Raw genomic sequence first — 18,370 nt, forward strand, 5'->3', positions numbered from 1 at the left:
CAGCTGAAATTCATGTCATACAAAAATTTTACAAGTTAAAACGTCAAGAAAATTAGCGAAGAATTTTCCCATATGGTTTATTTTATTTATTTTATTGTATTTTATGTGCTGTTTTTGAGTTGCGCTCGCTCCGTGTCAAAGCTTCGGATTTCCTGGGTAAACTTCACTTGGTAAAATAGTTTACGATAATCTCGTAATGTTGTTACTGTAAGTTATCATTGTGTCGCCAGGTTTTGGTAATCGCATTTAGTCGGGTTTATTATTATTATTATTATTATTATTATTATTATTATTATTATTATTATTATTATTATTATTGTTGTTGTTGATGTTGTTATCTTTTTCATCTTTTGTAAGTGTTCAGCCAAGAATGAACCCGATTATAATAAACATCTTCAAGTTCCTCCTCCTCCTCCTCCTCCCCTCCTCCTCCTCCTCCTCCCTCCTCCTCCTCCTCCTCCTCCTCCTCCTCCTCCTCCTCCTCCTCCTTCTTCTTCTTCTTCTTCTTATTATTATTATTATTACTATTACTACTACTATTATTATTATTATTATTATTATTATTATTATTATTATTATTATTATTATTATTATTATTATTATTATTATTATTAAGTATAAGGCTAGTAGGAAGAAAGTCCAGACTGTCCATTTACATTTGCAGAGGCAGGTAGCTAACGCGAACGCTGCTTGCGGCAGATAATTGGGTGGTGTTTCTTAAGCATTTTTCTCTGGGATGAGAACCAGTAACATTTTATTATTTTTTTTGTAAATATTGGTTAGAATTTTCCTCTTTTGTTCAAAGGCCTTGGTTTTATGACGCTTGAGAGCTTTTGTTTATACATTCGCTGTTAGTCTTTTGGGTTTATGTTTAGTCTTTTTTGGTTTGTTGTTATTATGTTCATTTGGAAACTTGTCTTTTTAATTTTCTAAAAATGTTAAAATAATATTTCGATATTTTACGGTAATTTATTACTTACGAAATCGAGAAGACACGTTCAGTATATTACGGTATGCTTTTACGCGAAAAAACTGCATGATTCTTGTTCACAAGTAGTTAATTCAAGTTTTGTCTCTTGCAGATTGTCTGGTAATAATGTAGTCCAGTCACCGTGGCCTATTCTCAGTGGTGGATTGGTGGTAAGTTCATTTTCGTGCATTGCAGTCATTAGTATGTATGTGTGTGTGTTTGTGCGTGCGCGTGATGTGATATGAATGGCTGGTCCAACTATACAGAGGAACTAAATTAACGCTCAAAGTTTCAGGAAACAGACGGGAAATATGAATATGAAATACTAATTTATATGGATACTAATCAAAGCCAGATGAAAGACAAATTTGGGCGTTAGATTAGTTTTTAAGAGAGAAGCAACTGGAGAAATTAAATGTGTAACCGCTAAATGAATTTAAAATCATGAATTGCTGAAAAAGATTTCTGAAATGGAACGTACTAGAAACAGGCCCGCCCCCCAAATTTCTGCTCTTTCTTGAGTGTCACTTCACGAAGGCTGTCATTATGACAAAGCCGGGAGCTGTTTTGTGCAACGTTAAATTTCCCTTTAGATTTCGTCTGAACGAAGTTTTAGAGAGTATTCCGAATCTTTGTATAAATTTCTTAACACTCACAATTTATTCTTTTCACCTGCGTTCTTTAATAATTTTTTCGTACATGTTCTGTTCTGGTGAAATTTGCTCAGTAAGTTAATCGCCGTATTGTCCTGCTCCGTATATTTAGAGGTACGATTTTCCTTTCAATTCCACTGTAATCCCATGCTTGGGGTTACAAACTTAGTCCTCAGTCTGCCAGGACCCTTCTGTGATTCCAGTGGCTCCATGCTTCGTACGTACAGCCTCTAATCTTTGAATTGTACGCCTCGTTGGCATTTATCCACGGCTTACTAAACCCATCATTATTTCAAAAAGAAATTAAAATAGGTTTCCGTATCTCTATCTTAATCAGTTACAGTGTGATGGTAATGGTTATTTCAGCTGTCGTAAGACATGGAAGCAGCTATATCGGTCAGCTTGGTGAGGATGCCTGAGATAAGTAAGGGGGGTATCTCTCTCTCTCTCTCTCTCTCTCTCTCTCTCTCTCTCTCTCTCTCTCTCTCTCTCTCCACTTTTTCGAAAATGTTAACCATTTCTCTTAATACTCCCCTTCCCATCTCCCTCCCAGTTTATGGAAATTGTTACCCATTAGCCATTTTTCTCAATGATTGTCCCCCCACCTCTCTCTCTCTCTCTCTCTCTCTCTCTCTCTCTCTCTCTCTCTCTCTCTCTCTCTCTCTTCAAGTATAAGCCATTTTCCGCTGATGATTCTCTCTTTTTGTGAGGGTGTTTAAATAGCCCGAAACATTTTCCGATATTGATTCGGTTCCTGTGGTTACTTACAGTTGGGAGAGAGTGAAACTGAGGAGATGGCATTTTGGGCTTATGAGAAGTTTATGTTTATTCATTAGATACCTATTATTATTATTATTACATATTATTATTATTATTATTATTGAAAGAGAGTCATACAAGATTCCTGTGTATAACTTGTTTACTTGTAAATATTTACGTATTACTTGAAGGAGATTCAAGTAACATGTAAATATTTTACAAGTAAATAAGTTATACACAGGAATCTTGTGGGTTCCTCTTCCCATCTTCAGAAGAAAACTGAAAGAAGTTTTGTTTGAGTATTATTATTATTATTATTATTATTATTATTATTATTATTATTATTATTATTATTATTATTATTATTATTATTCAGAAGCTGAAACCTATTGATATGAAATAAGCCCATAGGGGCCATTGACTTGAAATTCAAGCTTCCAAAGAATATGGTGTTCATTAGGAAGAAGTAAGAGGAGGTAAAGAGAAATACAGAAAGTAGAGATCCCACTTATTAAAAAGAAAAAAAAAAGAATAAATTAACAATTAGATCAAAGTACTGAAATGCAAGGAGAATAGTATTAGGGTAGTAATGCACTGCACCTTCGCTTGAACTTCCGAAGTTCCAAATGCACGAAATTCTCTAGGAGGCTGTCCCACAGTCCAACGGCATGAGGATTAAAGGACCTCTGGAACTGAGAAGTTAGACAGCGAGGCACATTTATTATTATTATTATTATTATTATTATTATTATTATTATTATTATTATTATTATTATTATTAAAACATGAAGGGTTATTGTTTCTTTCGTGTTATTCTCGTTGTTCTGCGAAATTTCCCCTTCAGCAACATAGAACCTCAAAATTTGCAACGCCATGGGACCGTTATGAGAAAACGGAAGGTTCAGATTTTCACATATTTGATCGCCCCCGTAGCTGTGTAGTGCCGTCTGTGCACTTCATGCGGTGCACTGTAGGTATTACTTAAGGTTCTTTGCAGCGTGCCTTCGGCCCTTAGCTGCTTCCCCTTTCGTTTCTTTTGCTGTACCTTCTTTCGTATTCTCTTTCTTCCGTCTTACTTTCCACCCTCTCCTAACAATTGATTCATAGTGCAACTGCTTTGGGGTTTTCCTCCTGTTACACCTTTCAAACTTTTACTGTCAGTTTCCGTTTCAGTGCTGAATGACCTCGTAGGTCCCAGTGCCTGGCCTTTGGCCTAAATTCTATATCCAGTCACTCACATGCTTGATCGCAGCACCCACTTCTCTAGAAGAAAATAGAAATAAAATAAATACACCTGTTTAGGAAAAAACACTGAATAACTACTTAGAAAATCTTTCTAAAGCACGTGAATCAATCATTCATCTGTTATGTAGTTTGATTAATATCAATATTTTAGTTGTAAAGATATCAGAATCACTTGAACAGTCCTAGAATTACAGGATACATCATTACGTTATTAGCGTGATAAGTTTTGTTTCTATCATTTTTTGCAAGTTTTAACTCCCAGTGTCATTCCTTATTTTGGGAATCCCGAATGGCACTTGGAATCGGGCCGTCAGGAAGTAATAAAGTCTTTCCCTTTACTTTTCCTCTTCCTTAATTCCGTCTTCCCTCTTCCGCCTCCATAACTCTTTACTCTCTGTCCGCCTCGTCTCACTCCTTCTGTCCACTAGCGGATCCAGAGAAAATTCAAGGGGAGAGGCACCAATTTTATATATTATATATATATATATATATATATATATATATATATATATATATATATATATATATATATGTATGTATGTATGTATGTATGTATGTATGTATGTATATATGTATATATATATATATATATATATATATATATATATATATATATATATATATATAATGTATATATATTATTATATATAATCGCTATTATATATTTTCTCAGTTTTATTATTTCTATAATAGATTTTTAATTTTTTCCCCATTTTCATATTTCTCATTTATGTTGTTATTATCTAAATCTTCAATATTATTATTTTGTCATTATTTTTCATGCCCCCCCCCCCCCGTATTGGATCTCTGTCTAGACGGTTTCCTCGTGTTTCCAAGCTGGGAATGACTCAGGGGAAATTTTCCTGTTCAAGATGTTTTCTGCCAAGAAATTTTTTTTTCCTATGGAATATAGAGGGACTTACCGATAGTACGAGTCTTCCAGTATCCCGCAAGTCTTGTATCCTCTTAGTATCATTGCTTTCAGTGCTCGAGGAAGATGTGGATAGTAGCTTCCCTGAGGAGCATTTTGGGTGCCTCTATGGACCAGTTTGCTTTCAATCAAAAGGGAGAGTGAGATGTTGGTGTGAGACCAGGCCAATAAACGTCAGGCCAGGATCGTTTTCCAGTGATTTAGCCGGAGTAAAACATCGCAGGAGGAACGTATTCGTGATTGAATATACTCATATCTCTGAGATTTGTATACTTTATTTATTACTGAAATAAATGAACCTTAAACAATCGTGTGAGAGAAAATAAGAATATTATTATCAGATGAGACTAGTGTTCTTACCAACAGATAAATATTTTTGACGAATAAATGTTTTTGCTTTTTAACTTTTCACTATCATATTTCAACTAGCCGTTTCCAGAAACCACGGACTATAGAAATTACGATTGATTATTTAAAAAATGACTATGTAAATATATTTATCGCAAGGGAACTATTTGTTCATGTTAATGATTTGGAACTAATTCTTGTATGGTTGGGATCAGAGCGTAGAGGTGGCCATGCCTACGCTTTCACGTGTGCAGATGTAATGCTTGTAAACGATAGATTTATGCTGTACATTATTTACGACAGTGTTTATGCTATGTTGATTGTTTTAGTTTCACGTTGAGTATATCTACTGTGTGCACTTGGATATGAGTCTGTCAGCCGCATGGTTTTAGTGATAGGTTGTGTCTGTTTAAGCCAGAAGAGATGAATTTAGTTAATAATGCCTTTTCTCTAATAAAAATAGTTTTATTTTCTTTGCTTATCACAATTGGTTCTTAGCCACGTAAAATAAGTCTAATCCTTCATAGTTTTAGAGAGCTGTTAATCAGCTCAGTGGTCTGGTAAAACTAAGGTATACTTAACTGATGTACATTAATAATCTTTTCCTTTTGATTAATAAGCGTCATTATACTTTGCACTTAGATCATTTTTATACTCATGTTTTTCGCTAGGAAATAATTTAGTCTCTCATTTTCATTAACGAAATAGATACATTTTCTGTTGCTCTTCACATATGATATTCGCAGGAGGAACCAATATGGCTGCTCCACGAGACGATGAAACTAATGGCCAAGACCCGGGAGGAGGCGGTGGAGGGGGAGGCCTGGGTGGAAGTGGGGAGGGGCGTAGCCCCCGGGAGGACACGCCCCCCGCACCCTGTGCCGCCTTTTGCGGTCCTAGATCATGCTCAACGTTACCTCCTTCCCTCTCTCCTCAACCTCAACAGCAACCTCAGCAACAGCAGGCGCCAGGTAAGAATAGAATAGTAACCGCTGTAATGTAAACAGTTTTCTATTATACGACGGAAAAGAAAACGGTGCCGTAGTTATTTAGGGATACTGATTTATACTCACACATTGCACTATTCTCAAGGGCTGTGAATCACTACATAGTTTTTCCTGTCCTCTGTTTCTGCTTATAAAATCACCTACCTAACTGTTTGGTGAACAGTCAATATTGATCCGTTTTTTATTTTCTGTATTAACCTCTTTTGTATTCTGACACAATACCCAAGGGAAATATTTTTATTTAAACCAAAATAAAGATTCCTTGTTTTATCAATAATCATAGTAATTTTAAACTTGTGTTGGCTATTGATTATATACATGAGATTTTTTGAAAGATGGGAAATCGGTAAACATTCACATATTGCATTGCAGAACTGATTTTTTTTTTTTTTTTTGCTGTTTCCACATCATTTTTTTTTTTATTGGATGCTTACACTAATATGTGTTGGAATGCTGCCAAGGTCATAGATTGTCTGTAATCGCGTTTTTGGAAGCCTAAGGTTGTAAACCAGCTGTTAGTTCTTATGACCTCTTGCTTCAAGTTTCTCTACTTATTAGGGACAAATTATTCGGGCGAGCCCAGTTAGATATTAAAATTGTAACTTTTGCCCAGTTTAGCAACATTTTAATAATACTGAACACGTGGCAGGTAATGGAAGGCGTTGGAGAGAGAGAGAGAGGTTTTCTGTAGTTCATTTTCTCCTTTGGTTCGCATAAGCTCATGTTGCGTAATGAATCTTCATTTCCAAAGATATTGTACTTATTTTTTATTAGCAGATAATTATGTAATGAATGATAGAGAGATGAACACCGTATATTGTGGAAATCTTAATCTTCAAAACAATGTGCAGTGTATTAGAAGCCTTTTGGATGGGTATGAGTTATAAGTACTCGTTTTACTGTAAGGACTCTATGCCAGTAGATATGGCTTGAATGTAAATTATAAACTTGATAAGTAATGGTACTGTTCGGAACTGTATGGAATTGAGTCTACAGATTGAACTATATGCAAAATTTTTGGATAACTCGGCGGTGACCCCCTTCCCCCGATAGAAGTAACTGTTCCATTATTATTATTATTATTATTATTATTATTATTATTATTATTATTATTATTATTATTATTATTATATTTAATTTTCTGTTTTATGATTCTTAGATGGTAGCGCCTAGTACATTATAGTTTTTATTGTGATTTTTTTTTTTTTTTTTTTTTTTACATGGTAGTGCCATGTGCCTATTAAAGACCAGGTAATGTTACCGATTTGATTCACCGAATTTTATCTTCGTTGCAGTGTCCACGGAGCCCAAACGCCGACGGTTATGGGGCCTCCGAGGCCTGGTAAAAATGTTCCGACGCCGGGTGCGCCGTCGGGCAGACGAAAGCGTCAGCCCTCAGCCGCCGGAGCCGACTCTGAGGGCAAGGTCCACCTCGGAGTTGGCTGTGGACATCCAGCACAGGTAAGGCAGGAAAGTAAAATTACTCTCATCATGGTCATTAACGTTTTTACGGGTTTAGATGAGGCGCCGCTGTTGTTTCTCTCTCTCTCTCTCTCTCTCTCTCTCTCTCTATTTTAGTTTTCTGTAAAAGAATACTATTGTGCCGGCTTTGTCTGTCCGCACGCACTTTTTCTGTACGCATCTTTTTCTTTCCGCACGTTTTCTGTCCGCTCTCAGATCTTAAAAACTGCTGTGGCTAGAGAGTTGCAATTTGGTACGTTGATCATCAACCCTCCAATCATCCAACATACCAAATTACAGCCCTCTAACCTCAGTAGTTTTTAAAATTTTATTTAAGCTTAAAGGTAGCCATAGTCGTGCTTCTGGCAACGATATAGGCCAGGCCACCACCGGGCCGTGGTTAAAGTTTCGTGGGCGCGGCTCATACAGCTTATACCGAGACCACCAAAAGATAGATCTGTTTACGGTGGCCTTGAGTATACGTTGTAGCGGCTGTACAGAAAACTCGATTGTGTCGGAAAGACTTCAACGCATTTTTTCCTTGTTTTCGTAAGGTTTTAAAATTTTCTCATTTATGAAAATGGTTCGCTTAATTAAATTAATTTCAGATAAATGTTAACGTTTTTACGGTGTTAGTTGTGACATGAGTTCGCCGATGTTTTTTTTTTTTTTGTGAAAGACTTTTAAATTTTCTTATTCATGAAAATACGTCGACATTTTAAAGAAGAGAAACTGAATAATTTACTTTTTATTTTGTTTCAGTATTTTTTGAGACAAAATATTTCATTTCTGCTCTGAATTCGAATTTACCTTTTTTTCAATTTTGATTTTTCTGTTTGCGTTAATTTTTAGGGACACATGTTTCTTTGCATGTATGAACTTTATGTCGGCAAAGAGCATTTATTCATATGTTTACGAGTATAGATGGAGATTTTGTTCGTAGAGCTCAAATAAAGCCAAATTAATATATTTACTTGAGGTTTTACTTTTGATTTCATGACTGATCATTACTCTCTCTCTCTCTCTCTCTCTCTCTCTCTCTCTCTCTCTCTCTCTCTCTCTCTCTCTCTGATTTGATTTGGTTTCGTTAATTTAGTAGGTACATAGTGTTGTTTTTCTTGTGGTAAAATGGTGCTGAGGAATTTATTTTGTGGGAGGTTTTGTCAGAAGATTTTGTTCTTTGTGAAGATTCCACCCAGTTTGAATTGTCAAGATTCAAACGAACATATCCTTTGCTTCAGCGTAATTATGATTCAAGGGCTTGAAGTCCTTTAGGGCGCAAAGGAAAAAGGCTTCTGATAGTCCTTTCCAGGAACTCCTGCAAATATTTCCTCATATCGGAATCATTACTTTGGAAGGAGTTTCCTCTGGGAATGTCATAACCATTTTAGTCTAGAAGGGAAGATGTTTTTGCCATATTTTTGTTGAGAGAGAGAGAGAGAGAGAGAGAGAGAGAGAGAGAGAGAGAGAGAGAGAGAGAGAGAGAGAGAGAGCTCTCTGCATGTCTGAGTCACAGTTCTCTCTCTCTCTCTCTCTCTCTCTCTCTCTCTCTCTCTCTCATTACTTTGGAAGGAGTTTCCTCTGGGAATGTCATAACCATTTTAGTCCATAAGGGAAGATGTTTTTGCCATATTATTGTTGCGAGAGAGAGAGAGAGAGAGAGAGAGAGAGAGAGAGAGAGAGAGAGAGAGAGAGAGAGAGAGCTCTGCTGTTTGTATCACAGTTCTTCTCTCTTAGTGAGAGAGAGAAGATGTTGGGGGAGTCTCTCTCTCCACTTTCTCTCTCTCTCTCTCTCTTAGTGAGAGAACACACACACACACACACACACACACACACTTCACATATATATCTATCTCTCTCTCTCTCTCTCTCTCTCTCTCTCTCTCTCTCTCTCTCTATCTATATATATAGTGAGATAAGACTGTTTATCGCATCACGTGATTCATATACAGGTCTCTCTCTCTCTCTCTCTCCACCACTCTACCTCTCTCTCTCTATTCTCCTCGGACTCTCAGATCTAGTGACTCTCTCTCACTCTTACTGGTTAGCGTGTCACTTAGTCCTTGATTCACCCACCGTCGCTGGTTCGATCCCACGGACACTTATTATCACACACACAACATATATGAAAATATATTACTATATATATATTATTTGTAGCTATATTATATATATATATATATATATATATATATATATATATATATATTTATAATTTTCAGTCTTGTAATTGGCCCCCAATTTGTTTCCGCAGCCGCAACAGCGGACCCTACAACCAGGGCTTGAGCGTCTCCCACGATTCCGTCTTTAGCCCGGACACCAGCGCCGACGCCCACCATGGCCACACCACCCCTCCCGCCCTGGCCATTGCCACCAGGGGCGTCAATATGGTAAGCGAGTTTAATCACATTTGGTTAATTTCCGTTTTAACAATAACTCTTGTCTTGCATTCTCATATTCTATCCCACCTGGTTTTTTTTTTTTTTTTTTTTAGTTTTTGGAATTAATATGTTTGTAGCCTGACGTGTTTATATATAGTTTACTGTCAGTCTACCTTAACAATTTTTTCAGTTTTTGGAATTAGTATATGTAGCCTTATGTTTTTAAATATAGTTAACTATCAGTCTGCCTTACCCATTTTTTAATTTTTGGAATTAATATAAGCTATGCAGCCTGATATGTTTAGATACAGTTAACTCTTCAGCCTGATTGGTGTAAATATTAGTGTGACAAATATATTTTTTTTATTGACGATATCTCGTAACGAGTTCTATCCCTCTTTTTTTTTTTAGTTTTGGAAATCATCTGTAGTATGTGTAGCCTGACATGTTTGAATATAGTTAACTGTCAGTCTATCTTACTCTTATTGTTGTAAACATTAGCCTGGCATATTTGTGAACAGATGACTCTAACTGTGACGATACCTCATGTCTCATATTATGTCCTTCCCCCCTCCCCCCCCTTTTTTTATAATTGAAATATGTAGCCTGATGTGTTTATATATATCAGACTTTGTCTATCTTAGTCTGATTGATGTAAATATTAGCCTGACATATTTGTGAACAGATGACTCTTCCATAGTGATGATACCTCATGTCTCTTAATAAGTTCTCCCCTCCCTCCGTTAACTCTCAGTCTATCTTAGTCTGACTAGTGTAAATATTAGCCTGGCATTTTACAGACAGATGACTCTTCCATACTGATGATATATCAAGTTTCATATTCTGCATCCACCCTCCTGTTTTGTAAGTTGTAGGAAATGATATGAAATATATAGCCTGACATTTTTAAATATAGTTAACTCTTAGTGTATCTTAGTCTGGATGGTGAAAATATCAGCCTGACATATTTATAGACGGATGACTCACGGTTCAAACATTTCTTGAGACTCGAATATCAGCTACGTAAATTATGCCCGACTTGAATAAGGACGATAATGGCAGTTATGACTCAGTGCTTTGAGATCAGGGTATATCTGCGGCGATTGTGACTGTTTTATCTGTATCGAGTGTTTGTGGGAACTGGTTATCTCCGGTTAACCAGTATTTCTGGAAGATTTATATTTATTTGGGAATGGAAAAAATTGCAGCTTCTACGTTGCGCGTCAAAGGCAATATTAATTTTTGTGATTTTGGGTTTGACTCTTTGTAAATAGGTATTCTTTGGAGTACACTGGCCAGTAAATGTTTCTTTCCTTTTGACGTCGGGCTAAGGAATTCTCTTCCTGCTTGTGTTTTTCCTAACTCTTATAACCTTTGTTTAAGAGGCAGTCTGTCGTTTCTTTTGTGGCTAGGCTCCACGCGTCTTCTTCTTCATCTTCTTCTTGCCTGGGCCAGAAAATGGCACGGTGTTTCCCGTCCCATTTGCATCTATTCTAAATACTCAGTTTACCTCAGAGAAATAGGTCTTTTTAGAGCATTCTCATAACATATGTGAAAGTCCAGAAACGACCATATCATGGTTGTGACACTAAAAAAAGAACAATCGAATGTTTTCAAAATCCTCCGGAGCATGAACAGTGACACTGTCACAGAGCAGGCCTCACCATCAGTACACACTTCTTGACCGAACAAGACTTAATGCAGGGAATCTTATCTTCTTATCGGCTGATGTAAGTGCCTGCCTAAGATAAGTAAAAGATTGGGGTCACAACGACATGTTGTACAAAACCAAATTTGGAAGTTCGGGGAGAGGAGAGGAACATGTGTCAGATGATCAGTTGACCGTTGTTATTACATCCAAGACAGTTTCCTCTCAAGTAAACTGTAATGAGATGGGCGTTTTCTCTCGTTATGTGCTATAAAACTGGAGTTTTCTCTTTGCTGTCTCGAATAAAGTTGGAGCCGTCTCTTGCTATGTTTAATAATATTGGAGTTTTCTCTTGGTGCCAGAGTTGAGGAAATCAGGAAAAGTTGCTCATGACAATGAATGTTTAAATAATCTGCGTTTTTCTATTAAAATCCACCCTTTGAGAAACTTCTCAAGTTTTTTTTCGATCACGAACCGTAATAAAAATCTAGTTTTTCTGAAACTAGACCTTAAAGGAAAAAGTTTCCTCGAACAAATATGAACTCACAGGTACAGCATACGGTTTTCCTATGACTCTTAATATTATAACTGAAGTTGTTTTGTTATAGTCCATATTTTGTATTTATTCATCCTACGACATTGACCTTGAAAAACTTTAACAATTTCGAACTTCTTCGAAAAAGCTTATATAGAAGTACCCTCTCCCCCCTAACACACACACACACACAAGCAAATAAAAAAATTATTATCCCCCCACCCTCTACCTTCCTTCCACACCACCACAGCCCCAGCAAAGAATAGATCTGTGAATTTGCCCCAGATAAAGTTCAAGTGTACCAAGGCGAGAGATTTCCTTATCTACTAGTTCAGCAAGTGCAAATATTGTTTTTCTGCTGAATGCTGTTGAAACCTCAGTTGATTTTTCATGTGAGTAAACAGTCGTAAAAATATGGGATGGGATATAATAGTTTTGTTATTTTGAAATAGTCTCTAGTGAATTATTATTATTATTATTATTATTATTATTATTATTATTATTATTATTATTATTATTATTATTATTATTATTATTATTATTATTATTATTATTATACACGGTTTTTCGGTGCCGTTGACACAAGCTTCAAATAGAATTCGCCTGAAGTCAAGCATCCACAAAATACAATGCCCTAGAACACAACACTCCAAAATTGAAGGAGATTATTAAGTCTGAAACACAGAAATGTCGCTTAATAGAGATGGATTTACAAAAAAAAAAAAAAAATTGTAATAATTTTTGTTTAACTTTGTACGCATTGAGAAAAAAGAATTCTTATTTACATTTGACACACAGAGTTGTAGGTCATTAATACTCACTGAAGTGTTTTGTTTCGCTTTGTACGCATTGAGAAAAAAGAATTCTTCTTTACATTTGACACAGAAAGTTGTAAGTCATTAGCACTGACTGAAGTGTTTGCTGAGTCCATGGATGTTCTACCTGTTTCTATCGATAGTATTTACATGCATGTTGGAGGTGGGTTTATTATCCTTTCTCTTGATTCCGTTAAGCGTGTATTTCTTTCCCGCTGACCTTGGTGATAACGGGTTTGATCATTATATTGCCCTTGTGGGTACCGGTATGATTACTGAAAAATAATGATTACGGTCATGGTCTTGATAATGTCTCGCATTGCATCCGACAGTAGTCATCATATTTTTCATGGTCATTATTATAATTTAGAGAGGCATTGCTCATCAGAATATTTTCATTACGTTCATCATTATTTTGAAAAGCAAAAAAATAAGCGACGTTCATGAAGACGATGAGTCCACCGAGGCGATATATAAAGGGAACGATCATCACATTTTCACGACGATTAAAGGCGATAGCGATGACGGAGAGCCGCCCCAAACTTGGCGAAATTTCCGCAGAGATAAAGACGATCTGGTCCTCCCGTAACGAGGATTCGAACTGTCTCTTGTTCTTCCGCAGGAAGACTTCTTCTTTACACTTTCTATTTGGAGATTGCGCCTCTAATGAGCTCGGCTTTCCACCTCGTTAGTGTGGGGTTTGTGCGCGTTATGAAACCTTATCGCTAAATAATAAACGCCGTGGAGGAGAGAGAGAGAGAGAGAGAGAGAGAGAGAGAGAGAGAGAGAGAGAGAGCTCCTCCCTTGTGTTCGGATTTAGGTAGACTTTGAATTAGTCATGGCAAGTCATGGTATCATCTCTCGACTGAAGAATAGGATTCGATGTGCCAGGTCAGGTTGGTGATTGACACCCGGTATAAGGATCGCGTAATGAGAGAGAGAGAGAGAGAGAGAGAGAGAGAGAGAGAGAGAGAGAGAGAGATTAAAGTCCGTGATAAGATAAGAATAATCGGCGCAACCCATTCCTCCGGGTATCATAGCAAGAAGGGGGTCTCAGTGTGATCTTGTTGTTCGACGTGGTAATAGTGTCGGACGCTGGAACTTACTGCCAGTGATATTTAGTGTTTTTTTTTTCCCATTATATAAAAATTAAATATCAAATACCTTTAATGATGTAGTCAGCTGGTGAAGAGAACTGGAATCCGTGATATCACAAAGCCAACTTACTCGCAACAGAAGTGACAGTCACAACAGGTATTGTGAGCACGTCGTGAAAGATTGTCTTTCAGCGCACGCGCAGAGGCAACTTATAAATCAAAACTACAACGCAAGATTTTGATTTAACTGTTGATAGTAATCGTTGTCGTTGTCACCTGCAGTCTTGGAGGTATGGAGGAAAATGAACCATCTGGAGTGGTCCTTCGAAGTGACTCCTAATTTGGAAATTACCTCAGAGGCGTTTGCTTCGAAACAGATTTTATAATAGTCTTGCCGAATTTGTTGCAGCTGGGGTCTGAAAATCCTAAAACGATGCAAATGCTTGGGCCGCCAGAGAATGTTTTGCAGCATCAGACCATCCTAACTTAGTAAGTGATTTAGTCTAGTTCAGTCTTAACTGTATTACTTTAAAATGTATCGTGACATTATTAAATCTGTTTGTTCATATATATATATATATATATATATATATATATATATATATATATAAAATATATATATATATATTATAGATATAGATATATATATATATATAGATATATATATATATATATATATATATATATATATATATATATATATATATATATGGGAAAATAATGATAAAAGCTATATATGAATGCACCGAGTTTTGACGTCTTGCTAATGTGCCCTCTGTGTAGGTTTTTGAAGCAACTAATATTTTGCAAGTTTATTTTATCTAGGTTCACCCACGATTCAGCGGTTAAAGTGTTAATGTCCAGTGACCATAGTGTTATTTTTCCCCTGGTCCCACCTCTTGTTGGGGGAAACGACTTAATGTTGATTTGCTTGTTTTAAGATCCCATGGTATATTTAATGAGATTTTTCACAGCAAGAGGCTGTCAAAGATGGCAAAGTAATACCTGTCAATTTGTTATTTAGAGGAGCATTTATTCTGTTTCGCCTTTTTTTTTCCTCTCTGAAGGAAGAGACATTGCTGATTTTGTTCGATTGTCATCTGCAACAGCAAATAATTTTGCTGTTTGAAGCAGGCAACTGTGGTTTATCGACTAGCTTTTTTTTTACGGTTTTATACATGAATTTTCTTTCTTGTATTTAAAAATACGCTTGACTTTTCCATAGACTCGACAAATCCACTTGAGGCTAAGAGTGACCTCAAGGTAAACACTACAGCCTGATTAGTTGTCTTATCTCCTGACTTTGCTTCCTGCATTTGTGGTAATCGATCGTCTATTTAGTCCTCGTTCTGTGTGTGAAAAGTTGATGCAGAATTTTGAAAAAGGAGGATAGTGTGTCTGTTCGGAATTTAAAAAGGGAACTCTTGTGAATTCTGAACATAAGTTGGAAACTAAAGGCAGGTGGTGTGGAAGGGTAATTTGTGAAGTATTTATTTGTTTTTTTTATTTCTTTATTTATCTATTTATTTACTCATTTATTTACTTATTTATTTATTTATTTATTTATGTATTTATTCATTTACTCATTTATTTTGTTCAAACAGCGGTGTCTTAGATACTGTTGGACGGTGTATCCAGACATATTGACAGTGATAGACTGATACTTTTTAATTTACGGTAATAAGGACAGAAGACTGTTTCTCATTTTTTACAGCATTATTTTTTTTTCCCTCGCATTCATTTCATACCATATGCTGAATACCTACAGTTTCTGGACGAACTTGTCTCCAGCGAGACCACCTTTGAGCATTTTCGGTGTGGCCTCAGTGAAACTTTCGATCCGTATGTGAATTATCTCTTATCTCGACCTCTCTTATCGGTTGCAGCGAAGGAGAGACACTGTTGTAGAGAGGTTTAGGCCAAAGTGGAGAAGGAGATTGACCTAATTTGTTTGTTATGACTGATTGCTCTTCGCGTCTTGTTACATAAAAGGAGGATGGTCAGTTATTGTATTGTATTGCATTGAGGCAATTGAGCAATCAGCAGAAACATTTTTTGATATTATAATGCAGGAAGATTTGACATTCGCAGACTAGGTTGAATTTGCAAGTTTACGTGACTGGAGAAACGATGGAATAATGGGTCAATCGTGGCGATGGTTTGTAAATTGAACCAACTCCCCTCAGAAGATATCAAATTAATCGTAGAAAGAATTCCCTTGCGAGACATTTCTGCCCTAAAATGGAAGACTGCAGTGTCTGCAAAAATACAAAACTGAGAAACATGGTAGATACTCCTTGCCTTAGTACTGATTTTGCAGATGCTGCAAATGAGACCCACTAAATACTCGTGGAAAGCATTGAAGAATCATTCTGAAACTGCAGTAACTTTGGCATAAGTGTTTCATGAACCCAGTAGGTGGCATATCTCAATTTCGAAAATTTTGCAGATACTGCAGTTTTCCACTTTAGGGCAGATTTCCTGTTGCGTATGCAAAGAGAAGTCCCAGTCTTTCTTAATCCAAAAGGTGTTGTTTCTTAGAGAAGAAATAGGTTCCAGAACCGATCTGAACCGAAGTATTAGCGTTGCAGCCTAGTCGAGAAATTTGGACCTCTGAAAAGCAAGAGTTGAGCATCCCAGATAAAATAGACCTTATATACCGTGACTAGTCTGAGAACATCGGTATATTTAGGTTGAATAGAAAGATAAATTCGTCCACCTGAGTGTAATGCAAGATCGAATGAGTGAAGGAATGGCTCCATCGAACATTACTGTTCGTTGGTACTTATATATGAAAGATTATGTGCGTGGTTATACAAGAAATTCCTAATAATTATAAATTAGTTTTTTTGTTTTACTTAGACTACTGGTGATTAGCTCCACTACTAAAGCTTAGGCCTCGACTGAATTGGCATACTAAATACCTTGGACGATTCGGATGGACTGTGAGAAATGTTTATTTCTAAGAAGTTGAAAAGTTTGTTGTACGCTGAAAATTTTAAAAAACCAAATTGAACGGAAAACGTGGTGTATGAGATAGCCAAGCTGAATTGAGAACGGCATAAGTCGCAAAGGCTAAACTTCGGGTAAGAGAAGAAAAAGCCTATTATCTTCATAATATTTGGCATCAAACTCCGCATGAAATCTTGATTTCGATGGGTGGCGGGTGTCGGGGGTGTAAAACGTAAATCGTACAAAGTATAAGACTTGTTACTCCTTTTGTTAATGCCTGGTGGCTTACTCATAATTTGTAACGAATGGTAAGGGCGAGGATAATGAGATTAATGTAGTATATACATTATTTCATATTAAAAGTGACAAGAGAGACCTTATAAGCAAAATCTCGAACGCAGGAGAGACAGTAAGGCCCGAGAGACAAGACAGACGATGTCACTTGTTTGTAAATATAAATGTTACCAGTTGCCGTTAACGACTAACAGAATGAAACACAACACTGCAGTTTGAAAGCACGGAGTAAGTATATGATCCAAATATGTTGTCCTTGAAACCTAGCCAAAGAGAAGAAACCAAACCAAAAGGAGAAATATGGTCAAATATGTTGGTCTCGCTACCAGACCAAAGACGGGTTGAAATATGTAACTAGTGGAACTAATATATATTAAACTTGAACCAAACCATACATGACCAAATTTGTTTAACTTACAGCAAAACAAAAAACAGAAAACCAGACTCAAATAAAACAGCGTATCAGTAACTGGAAACTTCCCAAGCATGAGAAATGCATTGTAGACTTACCCTTGGTTATACTGAATGAGGCAGGACAAGTCATAGGAATATCCCCAGCGTCGACTTGAAGACTTATCCGAAGACTCATGGACCATTTCCTTTGAGACAGGACCGACAGACAGATTGTAGTATCTTTTGGTGGACAGTTGCCTTTGGAGGCAAAACAACACGGACAGACTTTTCTGAGGACACTATCCGTATAAGACCAATCAAACCAACTGACTCGGGGACCATTTCATTTGAGACAGCCAAGACTGACAGGCAGCTATTATCTTGTGGAACACAAAACACAGACCGATTTTTCTGAGGACACTATCCTTTCAAGACCAGTCAGATTAACTGACTTGTGGACCATTTCAGTTGAGACAGCCAAGACTGACAGACAGATATTATCTTGTGGAAGACAAAACGCAGACCGATTTTTCTGAGGACACTATCCTTTCAAGACCAGTCAGATTAACTGACTTGTGGACCATTTCAGTTGAGACAGCCAAGACTGACAGACAGATATTATCTTGTGGAAGACAAAACGCAGACCGATTTTTTCTGAGGACACTATCCTTTCAAGACCAGTCGAATAACGGGATGTGGACCATTTCAGTTGAGACAGCCAAGACCGACAGACAGGTATTATCTTGTGGAAGACAAAACAACACAGACTAACTTTTCTGAGGACACTATCCTTTCAAGACCAGTCAGATTAACTGACTTGTGGACCATTTCTGTTGAGACAGCCAAGACTGACAGACAGCTATTATCTTGTGGAAGACAAA

The 18,370-nt window shown here is 36.8% G+C and overlaps 1 protein-coding gene across 1 annotated transcript in view; it reads left to right on the forward strand.

The window, feature by feature from the left end:
* The window catches only part of LOC136832274 (uncharacterized), a 272,952-nt gene that overhangs the window by 180,366 nt on the left and 74,216 nt on the right, over window positions 1–18,370 (forward strand). Inside the window, exons 3-6 of the mRNA XM_067093143.1 lie at window positions 1,083–1,140; window positions 5,653–5,877; window positions 7,209–7,374; window positions 9,629–9,764. Coding sequence (XP_066949244.1) covers window positions 5,664–5,877; window positions 7,209–7,374; window positions 9,629–9,764 — 516 coding nt within the window. The 5' untranslated portion in view covers window positions 1,083–1,140; window positions 5,653–5,663. The remainder of the gene's footprint in view (window positions 1–1,082; window positions 1,141–5,652; window positions 5,878–7,208; window positions 7,375–9,628; window positions 9,765–18,370) is intronic.

This window comes from Macrobrachium rosenbergii, chromosome 49, assembly GCF_040412425.1.
Source record: "Macrobrachium rosenbergii isolate ZJJX-2024 chromosome 49, ASM4041242v1, whole genome shotgun sequence".
NCBI lineage: Eukaryota > Metazoa > Arthropoda > Malacostraca > Decapoda > Palaemonidae > Macrobrachium > Macrobrachium rosenbergii.